This window comes from Bombus pyrosoma, linkage group LG3 (genome assembly GCF_014825855.1).
Source record: "Bombus pyrosoma isolate SC7728 linkage group LG3, ASM1482585v1, whole genome shotgun sequence".
NCBI lineage: Eukaryota > Metazoa > Arthropoda > Insecta > Hymenoptera > Apidae > Bombus > Bombus pyrosoma.
The window spans coordinates 10,946,999-10,968,113 of NC_057772.1; the positions used below are offsets into that span (position 1 = coordinate 10,946,999).

The 21,115-nt window shown below is 37.4% G+C and overlaps 1 protein-coding gene across 5 annotated transcripts in view; it reads left to right on the forward strand.

Moving 5' to 3' along the window:
• Positions 1-5,433, forward strand: part of LOC122565804 — a 166,717-nt gene extending 161,284 nt beyond the window's left edge. For 4 of the 5 annotated variants that reach the window (XR_006316273.1, XR_006316275.1, XR_006316277.1 and 1 more), the window contains one exon: positions 3,025-5,433. Coding sequence is in view for 1 of the 5 variants with exons in the window: in XM_043722163.1 (XP_043578098.1) it covers positions 3,025-3,064 (40 nt within the window). In the remaining 4 variants the exon portion in view is untranslated. Of the gene's footprint in view, positions 1-66; positions 217-3,024 lie in introns of all 5 variants that reach the window. The other variant, XR_006316274.1, reaches the window with a different exon arrangement.
• The last annotated feature ends 15,682 nt before the right edge of the window (positions 5,434-21,115 follow it).

The window sequence follows — 21,115 nt, forward strand, 5'->3', positions numbered from 1 at the left end:
GTAAAAAATTTCCCAATGGAATTGTCAGTAAGAGCCGTAAACCAGTCCTTTTTTTTTCATCGGTAGGAAGATAATTCAGGAAGGAAGGAGAATCTTTTGATGAACAGAAATGCCGGGAAAGGATTGGAGTTCCTTTTCCAAGTGGATGAAGTACGTAGTTGGAGTGATAATTGACTGGGCGATGATGAAACTGGCTGACTCGCGATCTTCCTAGAGGTAGCTAATATTTACGTTGAACTAACAGGAAAAGGAAGTTCCCCGTGAAGTAGGAAAAAGCTTCTCTTAATGCGAAATAGCCACTCGTTCTTTCAAAATAACGGCTGAACGAGTCCCTAGTAGAAAATTAATAAACAAGCGATTAAGAATTCAAAATCTTCTTTCTAAATAATTCCAGGAGCGAAAAGTGTTCCTATATTGTTTAAAACATCTTCAGAATTGATTAAATAAACGTAGCGATATTTCTTAGAACGATTAATAATTATGTTATTATAATTTTCCTTTGGATAATTTTTTACTAGAAAAATACTACAATAGAAAGGAAAAATATTTCTTGATTCTAGAGTTTCTTGAAAATTCTCGAAACTGATGAAAAGTATTGCTATCGAGTATGAAAAAAAATTAAATAATTTTATTAAGAATAATCGTTTTCAACCATCTAAATGTATTTTCTTCATTATACCATTGTGTACCGTAAATAAATAAAAATCACGTAAAGGTTAAAGAGGACCAGTTGCGCGATAATTTCGCAACGATCACCCGTTATACAGGCAGACCGATCTGTTCGCGTAATATTATAGTTCGGTGAACAGTAATCTGGGTTACGCCCTCCGCTCGATTCATAAGAACCGCGCGTTAAAGTAGGAGAGAACGTGATTTCTCTCGTACCTTCGTTCTTTCTCCCTCCCCCTGTCACCCTTCTCTTTTCTAGCGACACCCTTTTCCTCTCTTTTCCTTTTTCATGCTTTCTCCAAACGCTCTCTTTCCTTTAACCCCTTTCCCAATCTCTGCTTCTAATACTTTAGTTCTCTTCTTCTTTTTCTCTGTTTTCCTGCTCCTCTTTTCACTTTCACCCTTTTCTTTCTTTTTATCCTTTTTACCTTTTATCTGCTCTTTTAATTAGCGCACTCGCAATTTTATCTTACGTTGTCTTCATCTCCAATAACCAGCTTCTTTTCTTCAGGATACTGTAAATGTTGAAGTCGTGAAGTCTACGGAAAACAATTATCATTGACCAGTCTTCAAGTATAGAACTGCTGTTGATAATTTTACTGCTAATTATTATTTATACTAGTTTTTACTAGTTCAATTTTATCAGCCTGTAGATAAGTTAACCATTTAACACCGAATGTTGCACTGCTTTTCAAAATCACTTACGCTCAATTTCAAAAAACGCTACTTTTCAAAATTCGTAAAACTTTGTCCCTGATTAATGTCCCTGATCTTTCTTGGTCAGGCTCCATTGGCAAAACAGCGAATAATTTATAGATCGGGTTAATATCCCTAGCAAATCTTTGATCTGAAAATAACAATACACCTATGTATAATATATAAATAAATCTTACATCTTTTAGACAATTTTAGAACAAAGTTAAACAGAGAATTTACCCAATATTTCATTCTTTTTCTTCGCATTTTTCTCCTAAAATTAATATTAAAATTTCCATCGATACTTATTTTCCTGTTCTGTTGAAAAACACTGTGAATATTTTCAATGTTCCATCATATTCGTAACGTATATTTGTATCATCCTGAATAATAGAACAATTAACGTCCTAGGAGAGAATGGCGAGAAGAAAATTGAAGGAAATGGTCCAAACTTGTTGCATGCCATCCGGACGCTTCTTTCACCCTCCCACCCTTACCTTCTCATTTCTCTTACATTTCTCCACGGATATTTCTTGGTCTCGTCATGCTAACCAGGAATTTCCAAATGGATCTTCATTTTTTAGATGGCCATTTTTCTCACGTCCATTTTCACGCGTCCTTTTGTTCCTACGTTGCAAGATCCGGCTATGGCGAACGGCTGCTTTGCATTTATACGTCCACTTCCTCGAGAAGCTAATTTTTTATCCTACTACGTTCTATTTTGCTCTACTCTACTTTTTTCTTCTTCTTCGTAATCTCGCCGCGTTCTACTTTCTCGCGTTAATTCTGGATTTACGAGCGTTCGTGCGTCGTGTTGCAAATAGTTGCGAATATTCCGATTCTTTCATCTCGATGCAATATCGATCTTAACGATCAATAACGATCGATCAATAACGTTAGTCACATTTCTTTCCATATAAAATATCCGAGATTTGTAGCGTTAAATAGAAGATTGAGTCAAAATTATTGTATAAGGTATGAGATGTTTTTAATTTTCTTACCGAAAAAAACGTCCTTAATTACCATTTCTAATTGATTCTTTACACCTGCACTGATCATAAAAATGGGTTAATAGATTATTCGCTAATAATAAATTATTAGTAAGTTAAAATCGGTTCAAATTATAGGTCTTGAATCTTATAATTTCCTTTAAAAGATTTGCATGTTTTTGAATATATTAAATATAAATTGTATGGATGATTAAAGAGCGATACATCGTCGAGATATTACCAGCTGTATTTATATATTATTCTACCTTTCATAAGTGATCGTATACTTTCCCTAGCTATAATTACTATTATACCAATTTCTATAATTACCTCGCATGTTACTAAATAAATAAACATCTTACTATAATAGGAAGATATGATTTATTTCAATAGAAACAAGTTCTTTTCTAACGTTAGATCATGCAGCATGACTTTCATGAACCGCTACATCCTCTTTCTTTTAGTTACCATTATCATTTTAATAATATGTACCTGCTATTATTTTAGTAATTTGTGTATAATTACTTCGTACAATGGCAAATAGATAAGTAATCATGCTGTTGTACGAAGATATAATCTCTTTTAATGAAACAAGTTCTTCTGTAAATTTAGTTTAGGTACAGAAACTATCATCAATGACCGGACGTTTCTTTCTTTTTTTTATTTGCAGGGCTGAGAGTCGCAGAGGACCGGAGGAGTTTATTGAATAAATCAAGGTCAAGCGAATGAGAGAGCGACGAGGAGGGCCGAGGCATCGGCCGGGATTCTGTCGTGGCGCAGAAAAATCAAATTAAACAGCCGCTTTTAAGTCGAATTAAAACGAATGCGCTTAATTAAAGCGGCCTGTGCCGCTCAACTAAAGGAGTTTTATTGACGGCGACCGAGTCTCCTTTGTCGGTGCTACCGTGTACCCTTTCATTATTACGTTAAAAGATGGCCACGACTTTTTGGTTTTGCAGCAAATAACGCTCTATTTTTCTCTCCGTTACAGACAGCCCGGTTTTTTCCGATTTTTCAACCCGACTTCTCTGTTTTTCAATGTTTCCTTTCTTTGTGATTTCCAGACGCGTTTCAGGATCCAGCTTCTTCGTAGCCGTGTTTTTGCTCCTCTCATTCTTACGGCTACGTGAATCGGAGATTTTTTGGAAGCGGCAGCATGGTGAAAAAGAGACGAGCGTGTGAAATTAATTTACTGTTTTCATCGTTTCTCTTTGTTAATTGGATTAGAGCGAAAAAAGCGATAGCCCTTTAACATATTTGCTGGCGTTCGCGTATACGTTAGGTCTGTGTAGTTTTATGGAAATTCATATTTTCATAAACCCAATGGAAAATCTGCAATCTAATGGTAGGTAGGACGTTATTTCAATGTTATACAAGTAGCTACTGTATCTTCGTTATTCTCTATATTTTCACTTGCCATGCGCATTTTCCAATTTTTCATCTTCTATAAACGCGTAAAGATCAGCCATACGCGTTAAACGAAAAGCTCGTAACGAAGGTGAAGAAGAAATGTTTTTACTATCGCGATGCATCAAAATCCGCGAAGCAAATGTTTAAATAAAGCAGCTAACACAGTTTGCGCATTATAGTTTTCCATATAGCGCAGCGCAGTTTCTGAACGATTTATTTTAAATTCCATCTTATTTTATTACACTGCCGAAGGGTTAGATGATAAAATAATTCGTTTCATCGTGGCTGTAACGATGCTCGTGGCCCATGGTTTATCGGTCAGAAAAATGTGCAGACCCGTGACAAAAGGAGTCATAACGGAACCGCGTTCGCAAGCCAAAGACGAGCACGTTAACGGTGTCTGAGGTTTCACCGCGCTAAATACACACTTTTTCCCTCTCACTCGTCGCGTTAACGTCGAACCAACCGCGGACGACGACTCTTTTTCTTTTCTCTTACTCGACGATGCTGTCCGCCGTGAAAAGAAGCAGCTACTCCATCGTAGCGATAAAGACGAGAAAGCAAAGAAAAAGCCGCGGTTCTCGTTGCAGAGAAAATCCGAAGAGGATCGACGTAGAAGATGAATAGAAGGCGAGAAGCAGAGGTTCTCCCTTGAAACAGGGGGACAATCTTCCCCTGTTCATTGTGAGAATTTCTAATTGTTCGCCAATGTTCCGGATATGGTAAGGGAATTTTTCTCTGGGAAAATGGCACGTGGCATTATCGGTTACCATATAGCGTATGGATTATCGAGAAATTATAACTTTTTTAAGAAATTTAACAGTTGAAGAGCGTTTTTATTGGGTTGGCAACTAAGTGATTGCGGGTTTTGTCAGTACCACCTAATGACAAAATCCGCAATCACTTAGTTGCCAATAGAAATGAAATTATGTAAATCATTGGCGACATTATGTAATGTTATAGGTTTGATAATAATAGCATCGGTATTAGCAATATTAATAGCTGTTAGTAATAGGATGACGTATTTTAATAGTATAATTGATATTAAAAATAGGGTAAGGGGATTTTTCTTTCGGCAGGGTGGATGCGACTAATTAAGAAATTTAATAGTTGAAGATGCGTAAGTGTCTGGTGTTCTTATCGTGGTTGGCAACTAAGTGATTGCGGATTTTGTCAATACCATCTAATGACAAAATCCGCAATCACTTAGTTGCCAATAGAAACGAAATTATGTAAATCATATTATGTAATGTTATAGGTTTGATAATAATAGCATCGGTATTAGCAATATTAATAGCTGTTAGTAATAGGATGATGTACTTTAACAGTATAATTGATATTAAAAATAGGGTAAGGGGATTTTTCTGTCGGTATGGTGGATGCGACTTTTTGTTAGAGAATTGTGTACGTATCGTGAAAAAATTGCAGGTTTTCTAGGAAATTGGGTGATTTAAGCGTAACGTACAAATCATGCTTTTAGAAATGAAATTATGTAATTATTAGTAATTGTGTAATTATTGCAGGTAATAGTGTAATTACTAGTAATTACATAATTATGCAGGTAATTGCGTAATTAGTAGCGTCATATCATAATGATATTTCAATGATGTACTATTAAAACGATGCCTGTAAGTTAAAGAAGAACTAAATATTAAGAAAAACATAAGAAGCCACTTCTCAATTTGTTCATTTCCTTTCATCTTCCACTTCTTCCATGCTGCTCCTAAAAGATACCGAAAAGTCACAAGCTTCGAACTTCGATCTTATCCCTGAAATCCCTGAAATCAGCGAACTCCGAAAATTTCAGTTACGTATTTCAACTCTTACAAGTCTGCTTAGTTGTACAGCAAGTGAAAATTATATTTCACTGCCAGAAATGTAAAAAGCCATTTCACAAATGATAGCACTAAACTGGCTTACATCGCCATAATCCTCATCTAGCCAATTATCACAAGCATAAAACGGTGACAGTTTCCCACAAATACAAGCAACAAATGAATAACAAAAAAGAAAAAGAAACAAAATAAAAAGAAAAAGAAACTCTGAATCGGGCATAGAACGAGCGCAAACGAGGGAAGAACAATTCTCGCGCCCTTCGTGTGCGGCGAGGTCCGTCCTGCTCGTTTCTTTCTCCTCCGGCTCCTCTTTGCTCGTTTTCTCGCGGCGTCGTCGTCGTCGTCGTCCCTTCTTCCCATTCCATCGTCCTCTTTCTCTTCTCTGCCGGCCGTGATCTCACGAGATTTATTAACACGCGTCGCGCCTCGCGGGGATACGCCGCGCGTTGCGAATTACGGATGGAGCTCGGTCGCGCGCGTTCACGCGCATCACACCGCTCGCCTATATACTTACTTATGTACTTCGCCAGTATTATTTGCACACAATGCGACTTATGAAAAATATCTGTATTAAAGAACCGAGTTTTCGACGTGGACGTCTCATTGTTCAGCGTGGGACGAAGTTAAATCACAGACCAGCAAGCTTTCTTCTTCGATAATGGTTGGGGGGACGATGAGGTGGAGGGTGGGGGATATATAGAGAATTTTTGGTGGATTCGCGTATTCGTGTTAAAGTAACTTTCTTACGTCAAATTTCCTCCAGATTATGTTTTTCTTTTAATTTCTTTCTTTATTTCTCTGTGTATTTTTGAAGGCGTCGATGAATGTGTCATTTATGAGATTTATCAAACAGACAGATTGTCGTACCTACGGTAAAACTCTGTTTATCTGAATTCGTAGTGGGACAAACAGTTTAGGTGTAGATATAATGGAAGTTCGTATATAGCAGGAGCTCGCTAAATTTCTCCCTGCCACCCATTATTTTTCGTTCATACAGGTAATAGGAGTTGGCGCTCGGTTAGTGGGTCAGTGAATTCAACCAGCAAAAGTTCAGTTAATCGGGCATTCACTAAAATTTCCCCCCAATAAATCCAGTTCCACTGTATTGAATAATTAGCGCGAGCTTTGGCGAGCGAAATAGGAAAATCCAATGAAAATTGCATTTAACCAGGAAGTCAATAATCGTATATCGTAACTAGACTGCGGATTTTTATGCATTTACAGGAAATTTGAAAGTGCAAAATTCCGCAGAATGCACGTCATATGAAAAAGTATGTAAAATATCCAAAGCAAAATGCTTCCTGTGATACATGGGAAAAATTTATCTTTTATTAATAAATAATAATAATAAGCACAGTGTAAAATTTCAGTACGAACAAAAACATAATCGTCAATGATTATTAGTCAATTGTTTCTTCGCTCTTGTCTGTGTCATCTATCTAAATGAACTAAGGGAACATTGAGTTTTCTTTACAATTAAAAAACATGGCACGCACATGGTCTTTTACAGGTACATTTTCCTTTTGCATGAATTTGCACCTCGTTAACGCATAAATTTTCTTCTTCTCGGGAAAACCTCGTCTCTTGGCACTCGCAGTGTTTTCTACGAACGCTGTTCGACGTTCCAGCGAGAGAAATTTTCTATTTCTTTGAGTCATTTTTCCCAAAGATAAGAATCTACGTAAACAATCCGCAATGTAATCGTAACAGATTCTGATTTAAAATTATAGTTAGCTAGAAACGGTAAAGAAATTCTGACGATTCGCGAGTCAAGCTCGATAAATTCACGAATCATGGGAAACGACCAATTCTCAGCATCCGGTGACTTCCAATTACGTCGCATTGTGTTCGGCAATCCTCTATGTTCCCGCTTCCGTACGTCAAAGAAGGAGAGGAAAGAAGAAAAAAAAAATAGGAAAGAAAAGAAAAGAGAAAGAGAAAAAAGATTCGATCGTGGTATTAGGAGGCTGACAATGAAGAGAGGGGCCAGACGCTTTGACTGTGTGCGTGTATGCGACTGGAAGTGGGCTAACTTTTGATGCGTTTCTAAATAAGGGTTCGACATACCTTGTGACACATGTCACTCACGCGGGAATCTGCGAATCATCCCGGGACGGGTTTAAAGACAATTCCCTGAGTTTCTCACGCGGAAGAAACTTCACTTGATCCTGTCTTCTTTTTTTCTTCTTCCATTTTTTTCCGTTAAAAACTTGTTATTTCATTACATACAGGTTGTTTCACGGTTTAACAGCCAAACTTTGTACGTGCATTTTTCAGGTATAATGAAGCAGAAACGTTTACGAACACGAATATAGGTCGTTTGGAGCTTTGTTAGAAAGTTAGAACAAAAATATGAGATACAGGGGGAAGAATAAAAAAGGAAATAAAGGACGATATTTTAAGGAAAGGCAATTACGAACCGTTTCAAAATGTTCACTGTTCCTGTGATACTAATAGCGATCAAAGATTAAATTTGTTACCCTATGAAGCTCATTTTGATTTCGTTTTATCCGAACGAAACGACCTAATACTCGTCTGATGTATCTTTCCTTTTTAATTTTGCCCAAACATAAAGGCCCGATGACGTGAAATTGCTGGCTATATCGCGGACTAAAGTATTCCTTTGGTGTTTTTATGGTTGTTACTTTTATTACAACTTTTTAACACAGCCTTCGACAAATGACCTAGTTTTATATGACATTTCTCTCTTGATTATATATATTTACACCTGAACACAACAAGATCGTTAATCACGTGAAATTGTAATCATATTTTTCATGATTTAAACAAGGTGAATGCACCTTTTAATTTGTTAATTTGTTAATATTCATATTTCTTTCGTTCGATATGCTCCAGTATTTTGTGAATTTATAATTCGTGAATTTTTAACGTATATATAAATATTCGTCAATCGAATGTATCGATTTAATAGCACAACATTCTTACCTCAAACGTCAATTTTAAATTCTATGTATACTAAATATACTTTCTTGTTCGATATATCCGTGATATAATTAATCTAACTCGACTAAAATAATAATGTGATAACGTACCATCGTTTGTAATAATCTAGTCTGCACGTAACAACCGTTAATGGCCCCAAACGAGAAGCACCTCTTGAAGTGGCGTCATAAATCGCTGCATCCCTCGCGGAACCCTCGATGGCGACAAATAAATACGCGTAAAACGGGGAGACCAGTCCCTTCTAGTTGTTATACAAACATAAAGGGCGGCTGGAAAGCCGATTCATCAAGAGGAAAACGGAAGTTATCATTAGCCCCGAGTTTCCTGTCGTGAAAATGGTCCTCCTCTTAAACTTTAAGAAACGACTCGAGAACCATAAACGCCCTGATTCTCAGTAATTTAACAACATTCAAACCATAGAGTCTTGTTGAGGTTGAGGTTGACTGATTGAAGAACGAGTGCATGAATTTGTAATAGAAAAGTATATTGAAATAATTAAAGGTATAAGTATAGTGTATAAGTTTATGCTGATTCTTTGTGTTACTAGACAATGGAATGATAGGGAGCACGTTCATATATTTATAGCAAAAGGACATTATCAAAAAAGTTAACTTTATAGCTTCGGTTAGAGGCTACAGGGAACATAAATGGAAATCTTTTTATTAGTTGCTTTGTTCCTAGACCTTGCAACCCAAAATATAATGTATATTCAAGGGTACAATAACATGTACCTCTTCTTATTTAGAGTATTTCTGCGTAGTAGCAGTCTGCAGGTCACGGATATACACAGATAGAAATGTAGTGTTTTTCTTGAAGCAGTTGCTTCAACAAGTCTGAACGAATACGGAAACACGCTATCCAGATTAATAGATAGAATTTGACCAAATCAAAAAGAACTTTTGTGCAAAGAATTAAGCTTAGTATTTAATATAAGACATTTAGCCATAAGATATAAAGTGAAGATATTGATATATTTACGGAAAATTGAAATATGGAAGAGTATGTGAGAAGCACACAATGCCAACGAATAGATAAATAAAGTATCTAAAATGAATTTATTCGTTGCAATATTTAGGCTAAGAGAAAAAGGCAAATCCACATTTCTTAAATCGTACTCGTAAAACTATAAATTTGCATAATACGCGATATGACGGTCACGATGTGAGAGGATAATAAAAGGAAGATATAATGGAAAATACAGAGAAATAAGAGAAGAAAACGGAGCAGAGTATCCAAAGTATATGAGATATAACAAGAATCGATGGACGATAGCGAGATTTAGATGTAACGAGAAAAGAATTAAGAAACTCTGACTAAAAGCAGAGAAGAAGATATTATGACGAAATACATTATGCGGACAAGGGGAAGGAACGATAGAATTGCAGAATGCAGAGAAGCTGAAAAAGAAAGTGAATTAACCAGAAGGATAATTGTGCAGAGACAAGAGCAAGGAAGAAAGTAGATATAAAAAATAGTAAAAAGAAGAAGACATTATGATGAAATACATTATGCGGACAAGGGGAAGAAACGATAGAATTGCAGAATGCAGAGAAGCTGAAAAAGAAAGTGAATTAACCAGAAGGATAATTGTGCAGAGACAAGAGCAAGGAAGAAAGTAGATATAAAAAATAGTAAAAAGAAGAAGACATTATGATGAAATACATTATGCGAACAAGGGGAAGAAACGATAGAATTGCAGAATGCAGAGAAGCTGAAAAAGAAAGTGAATTAACCAGAAGGATAATTGTGCAGAGACAAGAGCAAGGAAGAAAGTAGATATAAAAAATAGTAAAAGGAAGAAGGCAGTAGGCTGAATAGGTTTCGCGAGTATTTTAAGTATCCTAGGTATTGTAATTATTTTTAAAGTATTTCGCTGATATACATTAATTTTGTACGCGAAACCATGTGCCAACCCCCTTTTCAATAGGCAGAAGAATAAAGTTATCTATCCGTCCATCTATCTATAAATTTGCATAAAGATACGCAATCTAAGTGTAACTAATTAACTAGAAGTATTTGATACAGAACTATAATATAATACCTTTGTGATACAAAGTTTGTAAAGTAAAGTAATTACAATGATGTATTGTACACTGTAATAGAATATTGCAATAGTATATTGATTTTATTGGGATCGATAGGGAGCATTGTCTCCTTTAGCGATTTCGTAAAGAACCTTTTGATCTTCCACGGAACATCGTTGCACTTTTTTGTGTCAAGCTTGAGGCCACGATCGTGCTTATCTTTTATCTTAATACACTTAAAGTAACGATATCGTGATAGATTGCAGTGTTTATTTAAATTTACGCTCTTGTCGTATAGAAGCTTGCAGTCTACGTAGTTCTTGGTTGTTAGCCTTTGTTTAACTCGAAAGTTATATAAAAATAATTTAGAGTTAGTCGAAATAATTATGAATCGCAATGGATCGAAGTTTCTTATTTATTCGTTACGGAAATATGTTAAACAAAATATTCTTTAATCATTATTTGTACGAGTAACGTTAAAACGTTTCTTCGCCTCTGTATCTGTGTTTAATGGAATTTAGTTAATTTTAAAAATTGACTTTGTTTATGACCTATACACAGCTTCCTTTGTCACGCAAAATTTTATTCAGGTTTGAAAACCTGCCTTTACACTCTACGTTAGGTAAAATTTCTTTAGTCCTTTCTTTCGAAAGAGAACGCACCAATTTAGTATTTCTCCTCGCCATTATATCATAGATCAGTGATTTTCAGTCTTTCTCATCCCACGGAACTAAACCAATTATTGCTAATATTCTACCAAAATAATATATAAACTGTAAATAAAATATTTACTAAAATTCCGCACCACCAACAAATATACTTTTTACATTTGCTTCGAGACAGGGCATTCACACCGGACGATTATCGTTGCTTTGGCTGTTCTAATTTTTTAATTTAAATCTAAGGAAGAAGAGGTCAGTGTTTCTGAATAAATTCGAGATACAAGTAGTTAAGCAATACAATTAGTAATGCAAATAAATGTTTTAAAAATTCCCGTGGCACCGGCATCAAACGTCTCTAAAAGAAAGATAAAAACCCTACCGGAAGTAGCAGCCTCTAGCTTGACCTTCCGATTATTATCACCAGGGGAAACGGTCATATTTCGTTCCATCCCATCGAAAACCGACAAAACCGCCGAGCGAACGGATGATATCGGTAATCTGGAACAGACCTCGCGCAATCGTCTCGCGTTTCGTTTCGCCGTCGATTTCCAAACGCCTGATAGTTTGTCGATTGATCTGGCCTTTTCCACGGAGGAATTTTAATTTTTCTACGATCGTATTTGGGTCGCAAGCCAAACTTGTCTAAATGTTTCAACGATTCCTGTCCTTCCGGCTCCATTATAATCAAATCGAGAGATCTGTTCATCTCTTTGACTAACTCGATACCTTCCTTGTCGTCTTCATCCTCCTTTGTCGAACATAATCGACAGCAATTCATATTCGATCGAGTAAGAGTAGACGTAGACGGCGTAGATGACATACTCGCTGCATTTTTCTTATTGCCGCCGTCATCGTCTTGCATATAGTTCTTCTCGGTGTTTACAGACACAGCTGGCTTCCGATTCGTTTCCAATTTCCTTGCAGCCGAATCAATTCCAAGCGTTTCTTTTCTCCGTTGCAGACAAAATCTTCGGAAATCGGAGCAGCGAGCTAGCAACTTCTGCATCGACGTTTCTGTTTCTTCGGCGATCCTCCTAAGCAACGCTCCCAACGTTCTCCACGTACCCAATCTTTCCCTCCTCTTAGCGATCGGACGAGATTGTTGTTTTCTTCGGTATCTTCTTCGGTATCCTGTGGTTCCCGCTACGACAGCACCGGCACCAGCACCAGGGATCGTAATAATCCTATTCGAAATACTCTCGTTACCAGCATCTTCGCCATTGGAGCTTGGTAGCTCCGATACACTTCACCAGTGTGAATAAGTTACGACAGAGACAGCGGCAGCTTCTATGGCCAATTGCGAGTTATTACATTCATCATCGTCGTATCGTCGAAGCGGCGATCTCTAGACTCGAGCTGGAGGATTCTTCGGATCTTCTCAACGCGTTTTGCGAATCGAATCGATTGCAGTGAATCGATTCGATGCTCTTCGTGATAACAGGCGCCGCCTTGGTCTCAACGATTCTACTTCTTGCGCTAACTCCACCTTCACCATCGGCGATCGAGAAAATCTTGCCTGTATCTTGATTCTGTGTCAGTGGTACCTGCTGTAACTGCTATTTGCACTTCTCGAAGCGCTGATATCGGTGACTTAAGAAAGCTTATGACCCGATAAGATCGCCGGTTGCGATAACTTCTGATCCGATAAAACCATCAGTTACGCGTAGTTTGCCCGACATCGCCGTCTTGGTCATCGAAAAGGACGATTGATCCTGGTCCGATCGATAGAGGATCTAATCTAACGGTTGCAAATTCGCGACCGATGCCATTGTCGAGGTTGCTCCTAACCGGTCAGCTATAGAAGAAACGATCGAAGATAAGAAAGTTGCCGTGGCAATGGAACGTTAGCAGCGGCGTGGAAAAACGCGCTAACGCAATCGTTTCCGCCGTCGTTGTCGTCTTCGCGACTTTGCTGCGACATCGCGTGAACCAAAAGGTCGACAGCGTCGGTGCTTGTCTCCATCCGAACCAGCGAAGTAGTAGCCGTGGCCGACTGATTCAAGTTCCGTAACTGCTTGATGCGTAGACTGGAAACGGACATGGACTCGTCGTGACAGCTGCTGCTACCGCGCTGTAGCCACTGGTGTCGTTGCTGATGTCGGTATGTTGAAGACTGTCCGCGATGTTACAGGTTTCTAACAACTTGTTCAACGTCTCGTCGAATTGCCTTTCCATGAAAGGATTCCACCGTAGCGACTTAACGTCGATAGATTTAAACGTTTGCTTAATATCTGAAAGCGTGTAACGTTCTTTTGTACATAGGTTTACCTGTTCTTTTTACATCGTTTGGAACTTCTCGCTGACTATTTGGAAGATTCGAAGGTTTTTCTCCGAGTTTCTCATTTTTCTTTCTTCATAAAGCACACTTACGAGGTTTGGAACTGTTTCAATGTTAATAGATATTACGAATTTATATTATTTATTTAATTTTCTAGAAACCACGAATGCTGCATCGTTTAAATGGTACCTTATTTACGTAGATACTTGGTATTTCTTTTAGGACACGACCACTTGATATTATTCCAAATTTCAGTGACATCAGGGTCATCGTGATTAACTAAACGATTAATAATTAAATTAATTCTCCTCATCCGCCGTAATAATTCTTTCTTTAGGCGAAGATTTTTCAGACAGAGAATTGTACAACTCGGAATCTAATTTACTGTGATAAGTCACGTTCAATCTGTCATTGTGCAGTTTGCAAATATCGATTAAAAATTCCCACGCATATTCGATTGCTCTTCTTCTTCAAATAATCAGTAAACGACCAGTTCAACCAGCATTTCAAAATATGTGTGACGATATGTATCTTTATACACGTCGCGTCGTCCAAGTCATTGTGTTCCGCCGGCACGTATGGGCACATCTTTCAACCGAACATGCTGTTTTCAAATTGCTAGATTCTCCTTGCAAAATGTTTTTCGAAATTGGCACATGCCACTGTCTGGCAAGAGTAACGTCGTGTCGTTGTGTGGGACAATGGGACTGGACTTTATCAATGCGTGATTTTCACACCTGAAACATTTTATAGTCTTCGTTTCTCTCGACTAATCACTCACGTCTCTGAGTATTTGAAAAATTAGATTTGGCCTGAGAAACGCCTCGACCAATCGAAGCTTCGAAGTCGAGCTTTCTACGCAATTTAGAAAGATCAGCCGGAACATCAGCGAGATATTGACGTGCAGAGGCGATGCAAAACATACTGTTACATTGTAGTGAGTAACTAGAAATTATAAAATAAATCCAACAGATCTCTGTTGTATCTCTTTCATCACTTTTTTCACGTTGTATCATCGTCGCTCGAAACGTGAACCAAATGGTTCTAAATGCGTAAGAGAACATTGGCCGTGCCACGTGAGCCATTATTTCGCTCGAGACGATGGTTCATTGCGTTTCATGCGCGTCACATGGGTGGCGTGGGTCACCCGGTAGATCCTCGTTCTCATGTCGATACTGTTATCGGCTACTAAAAGATAATCAGCCGACTCGATGCGTCGTACTCGAGAGTGGGCGTGCGACCGGCTGCATCATCGCGGAATTTATTCAGCTGTCCTCAATACCGATGGAATTCAGACTTCATCGACTGAATTGCACGTCGAACGATTTCTCGTTATAAATATCATCGATGTGCCGGTAAGTTCGTTTCAGAGTTAGTTCGTTTTCGCGTGTTTTATGAGTACATAAATCTGTATGATTTCGCTGGAGGAATTATCGAAACGAATCGAAGAGTACAAGAAAGAGACGATTAATGATCCATTCGAAATTAAAATTGATATTTTAGTATCGCGCGTTACAGCATGAGAAAAGCTATCAAACTGCAGCATGATAAAATCAAAGAACCGTAGAAGGATTAAAGACGAAAGATATTGAATTTAAAGCAGAATGATCAAAGTCAGGTTTTTTCCTAAATGGACAAGCGATTAAAATATCAAACGGATTTCACTTTCTTGCGAAATTACGAAATATAGGATTATCGAATAGATCTTAAGTCATTTCCAGTATAAATTACATAAATTGTATTCCGATATCGTGCAATGGCAACGATTAAACCGAATATCCACCATTCTGTTCAATAATTCTCTGCCATCTATTGGATTGTTCAATGCCATCTCTGTTTCTCAGCGAAACAAAATTCGAAAAGAATAAAGCTTCACAAAAGGTTAAGATTTCTATCCGATAACAATAATTTCTCACGTAGAATCTTACGGAATTTAATTTAAGAAAAATTGTACTTAACGAGCATTCAATGTTCTCAGAAAGCTTCATAAACCTTAGAGAACATTTACACTTGTTCTGGATAAAAGTCAATTTTTCCATATGATCCGCTTGTTATCAACCTAACAACACTCTCCTAAGCTTATTAAACAATTTATACTAGTTGATTGTTGGAATAAATTTCGTGTTGTTCGACAGAGTTTTCGGGCTCGTTTTCCAAACATATTTCGATATGACGAGGCGACGTTTGCGTTCTGTTAAACGTTGTCCAAGTGCGATTCGCAGTCGAGCGGACCGCCGTTTTACGTAATCGCGATTAAGCGCGTCCTTGCGGACGTATTTGTCCGGCTCGTCACGCGACACGCGCCATTGCTTCGAGAATTTTCAACGCGCGTCCCGCAGCGGCACGCCGAGCGTAAAAAAAACCGGTTCCGGCGGCGGCTCGCCTCGAAAGTCCAAGCCACGCCGTGAAATATATCGCCGATTCGAGATTCCGGCCTTCCTCCCGTCTAGGAATATTAATTCCTCCTCTTTATTCCCTTCTTCCGCCTGTTTCTTACCTTCCCTTTTTTTTCTCCCTTTATGCGTTTTATTCCTCTCGTTACGGAAGTCGGATTATCGGGAACTGGATGATGAAAATTAATCGTTTATTGACTTTGCAAGATGAAAAGTTGATCATTGTGAATGAGACAGCGAACTATCGACATCGTCAGATGAATAATTAACGCTAGGAGTATTGGAATTTCCACTTGCCTTTCTTACAAATATCCTGTCTCGTAGCTAAAAATGTAGGCTGCGAATTAATTTGAGGAAATGTGGCGCTGTCTTTAATATACGGACGGGTTTCCTCGATCTTTTGAAGCTGTAAAGTAGTAAACGGTAGTAATAAAATAGTATTCTTTTCAATATTTGTTCGTTGATTACCTCTGCACGATTAATGTTTCATTATGGCGTTAAGTTAATCGACGTATAAATTTTAATTTCATTCAAAGAAGTATTCGCTCAAAAGAAACAGCGGAGAGAGAAATATTTGAGAATGAAAAATTTTGGTATTTCTTTAGGAAATTGTAAGCAACCTGTGGAAATTAAAAAATATCCCAATGACTTCAACGATCCATCCAATACGTTTGCGGTCGAGTAGGGTCCCCTTAGCTAACCGATCAAAATTTCTTTTATTTTTCGTTTCTGCAACATTGTTTAATATCTATTTGCTACGTTATTCATTGATAGTACGTGAAATAACGATGTACGCGAATAACTTAGCGATTACGAGTACGATTACGTGTAACAGATATTTATTAACTTATCAAAATTTCGGAACACGAGTTCGTCAGACGTATAAAAAGTTTTCCAAGAAAGGATGATAAAGCTAAACTACGGGGAAACACTCGTAAAACACGCGTTATAATTCCAATCAGCTTCGAACACACTTTTACAAGACCTATCCGTTCCAACGTATGTACATATATCTACATCGAAAGCTGCTTGCTTTACACGTTTTCTTCATTCGCTAAACAGATTACAGTCAAAGTTTTGATGCTTTTTTTTCTTTAATTGTAACTTGGTACGATAACACTAAGAAAACTGGCGGTTATTAATTGCGATAGTGTCTGTATGGAAACCTCGTGGGTCACTACAGTAAAGGGTGTTTGGAAATTTATGCAGGAATCTCGACCGCATTCCGTCAACATGGCGAGCGTAGAACGTGATCTAGCGAAGTTTCGTCTTGGTTCTTCGATTCTTCGTACGATCGTGCTTAAACAAAATTGAGAATCTTCGTTTTCCTAATTAGAACGCGTTTCCGAAGTAAATTCTTGTACTTAACAGATCGGATATTTTATATTTAAATAAGCATTCTTCGGTGTAATCTCTTCGTGATACAGATTTGAAGATATGTTATAGTAATTGCTGTTCGTTTTTAGAAAATGAATTTTAGATCGACGATTCTTACGATTATCAGATTACTTTTCCGGCAGATATATCATGCGACGTTGTTCGATTTATCGCTCTGAGAATCGGCAAATTGCATTTTTAGGAGATATATTGCTTAGTTTGAGAGGTAAATATTTGGAAGACCAGGTGCCTGATCTATGTGGCCAATAAAATGGAAATTTAGTTTTTACACGTTTCGCGTGAACTGCGAAAACCTACGTATCTGACAATATAAAACAGTTGCGAAGCTTTCCAGTTCTGTCGCCGTTATAAACGAATTTTCAACGTTCAACTTGCACATGTAAAATTTTATGAAATATTTCGCGCCGTAGCAACGAATAAATTCAACGCACCATTAATATTTCACGCACTGAGAGCGAACAATATTGAGCGCAACGCGCGCACTGTAACTGCAATAAATATCCATCGCGTTGTATTACCATACACGAACGACCGAATTTTTTCAGCAATAAAATAACCGGTAAAAGATCGAAGCTTAACAAAAATTAAATCTACTGTAGGACATCGATAACTCGAACCTCTATGACTCGAGAGCGAAGCTCTCTAAGTCGAAATATAAACTTTCTCTATGTCGAATTATTTTCTCCACGTTTAAATGCGTTATCTTATTCGCCGAATTTAGAGAAGCTGAAGCTATGCAAATCGAAGTTCGCATTTGTAAGTTAACGTGTCCCTCCTTTTTTTGCACGAAAACTATGTACACATTGTCTTTCGTCGCGTCTTTGCTCTTGCTGCTGATCAAACTGATCGCCTTTTGTCAGTCGAGTGAAAAGCGTAATCGTTTGATTTGTTACGCGCCTCTACGTCTTTGAATATTTATAGACCGGGAAACCTAATCTATCTATGAAGCCTCTGTAAGTGGAATTTGAATACGAATAGCTTCGATAGGTCGATAGCAATCCGTAACTCGAAGATTTCAATTCTTCCCTTGAGATTTGAATTATTGTATCAATTATATTATTTTCTGATATTATCACATGTTCTTCAAATTTATATATAAGAAGAATTCGAGCTGATCAACTGCAATTTTTATGGAACTATCAGTTTCAAAATATAATTGAAGGATATAAACGTTAATCGGTGTATGTAAATTTTTCATTAAGAATCGCTTACGTCGTGTGAATAAATTTTCCTTCTGAGAATTTCCAGTTCGTGGAACTGTTCGGTTATTATAGCTTAGGCTCCTCATACGAAATGTAATAAGTGACCAAGATTATCAGGAAAAGGATTAATTCATCAGAACTTTATATTCGTCTAAAATTAGGATTTCAAATATTTGTAGAATCTATTTGCAGGAATTACAGAAGTATAATAAATTGATCATATCTATGTCGATATTCATACAGTTCCCTTATTTAAATTCTACTGACAAGCTTGCGATGAATTAAATAAACAATTTCGAGAATCTAAATTAGAAAGACGGTTACGACGTTACAACAACGAAATACGATATTCGCATGAATACTAAGATTAACCAAAGCAGCGATCGAAAGATGCAACGGATATAGACGTGAAATACAAAAGATCGCAAATATAATATTGAACGTATGAGTTCAATATATCAAACGTATGTAATTCGTTTGTATGAAATAACAGTCTTTTCGATAATTTTCTAATGATTTTCCACGAGTATAAAACTAATAAAATTGAAACTGAGGATACGGAACTATAATCAACAAATCGTAATTTGCGCATGAAATACTAGGAATTGTAACCGGCATAAACTTCAAAGTTTTTTACAGGCTACGTATAATACCTACAAAAATTCTTCAATTTGCAGCAAACACATGAAAAATTATTGCCAATACAAGCGTGAAATCGTTCTTTTCGCACACGTAACCAAGCTTCGTTTCATCGATCATGCTTCCAATTACTCGAGATTAAAAATCGCACGACAACAAGGAAAAAAGATGGATGAAATACACACGGGGAGAAACGGTTTTAGGGGGATCGAGACGGAGTGAAGAAGGCGAGAAACGTTGCAGGGGGCGCGATCGATATCCCGACATTCTGGCCCACGCGTGAAATCAATGCCTGTTGGCGTCGCTGAGGGCTGGTCACCATATTGCGGCCGATGGAATCACGGATGAGCTTGGAAAAGATTCGATTATGTCTCTGTGATAGCATATATAATGCCATAAGTAACTAAGTAATTATTAGACTGCGGACATTTATGCAAATTTGTATTTTTATAAATACGATTCAAAAAATGGTACCTGGGTAGAGAGAAGCTTCGCTAAATATCAGATATACAGTGTAGATATTAGGAAAGGTATGATAAATATCGCAGACTTTATATATTTCTGTAGATCGTGCGCGTTCTCAGTATATTTGAGCCTTTACGTTTCGTATAAATACAAGAAAACTCGCAGTCTAGTAATTATAATCATTTATTTGCCAACTATAGTCGAGAAATTCTATCGTTTCTCTGCAACTATGAGAACAACGCACTTGTACCTTGTATTTTTATAAATACGATTCAAAAAATGGTACCTGGGTAGAAAGAAGCTTCGCTAAATATCAGATATACAGTGTAGATATTAGGAAAGGTATGATGAATATCGCAGACTTTATATATTTTTGTAGATGGTGCGCGTTCTCAGTATATTTGAGCCTTTACGTTTCGTATAAATGCAAGAAAACTCGCAGTCTAGTAATTATAATCATTTATTTGCCAACTATAGTCGAGAAATTCTATCGTTTCTCTGCAACTATGAGAACAACGCACTTGTACCTTGTATTTTTATAAATACGATTCAAAAAATGGTACCTGGGTAGAAAGAATTTTTGCTAAATATTAGATATACAGTGTAGATATTAGGAAAGGTATGATGAATATCGCAGACTTTATATATTTTTGTAGATGGTGCGCGTTCTCAGTATATTTGAGCCTTTACGTTTCGTATAAATACAAGAAAATTCGCAGTCTAGTAATTATAATTATTTATTTGTCAACTATAGTCGAGAAATTCTATCGTTTCTCTACAACTATGAGAACAACGCACCTCTCACTTCTTTTCAATATTTCAAAAAATCTTCATTCCAGGATAAAGAATATACTATTTACCTTCTGCGATAAATTCGGATAAATGAAAATTGTAATATAGTACGATGTTAAATTCTCTTCTTTTTTTTCCGGATGTTTCAGCCATATTAAACGTAACAAAGTGGAGAACGGTACGTCGAAATTGCATTACACGTACAATTGCAAAAGAAACACGACCGAAAGCTTCACGCAGAGGCGCAAGTTCGTAAATTCCCGCTTTATCGTAACAAGGCGGAAAAATGAATCGATGAATCGTCGTGGGCTCACGTATTTCGTCGTATCGGCTTCCACAAATCGCCGGGCGCGTCGTTCGATTGATAAAAGCAGGAACGGTTCCCCGGGCTGGTTTATTAAGATCGCGGTACGATATTTACGGGGTGACTCAAGGCGATCGAGGAGGCGTAATCGAGGCCTCGAAGACTCGTCGAACGCGTTACTTTCCGATAAGCTGGCGAACCGTTTCACGAGGTCGTGAATCTGTGATCATCGATAACCGGCTGATACGCTGTAATTTCTTTCCAGTTCTAATAATAACACGAAGTTGGTGCAGCCAAAATGTCGTTTTTTTAACGTCACAAATTATCATGCTGATGCCACGCCTTAAATTTCATTCGATGCTCAATTTCTGTAAGTCATGGTAATCATTCTTCAA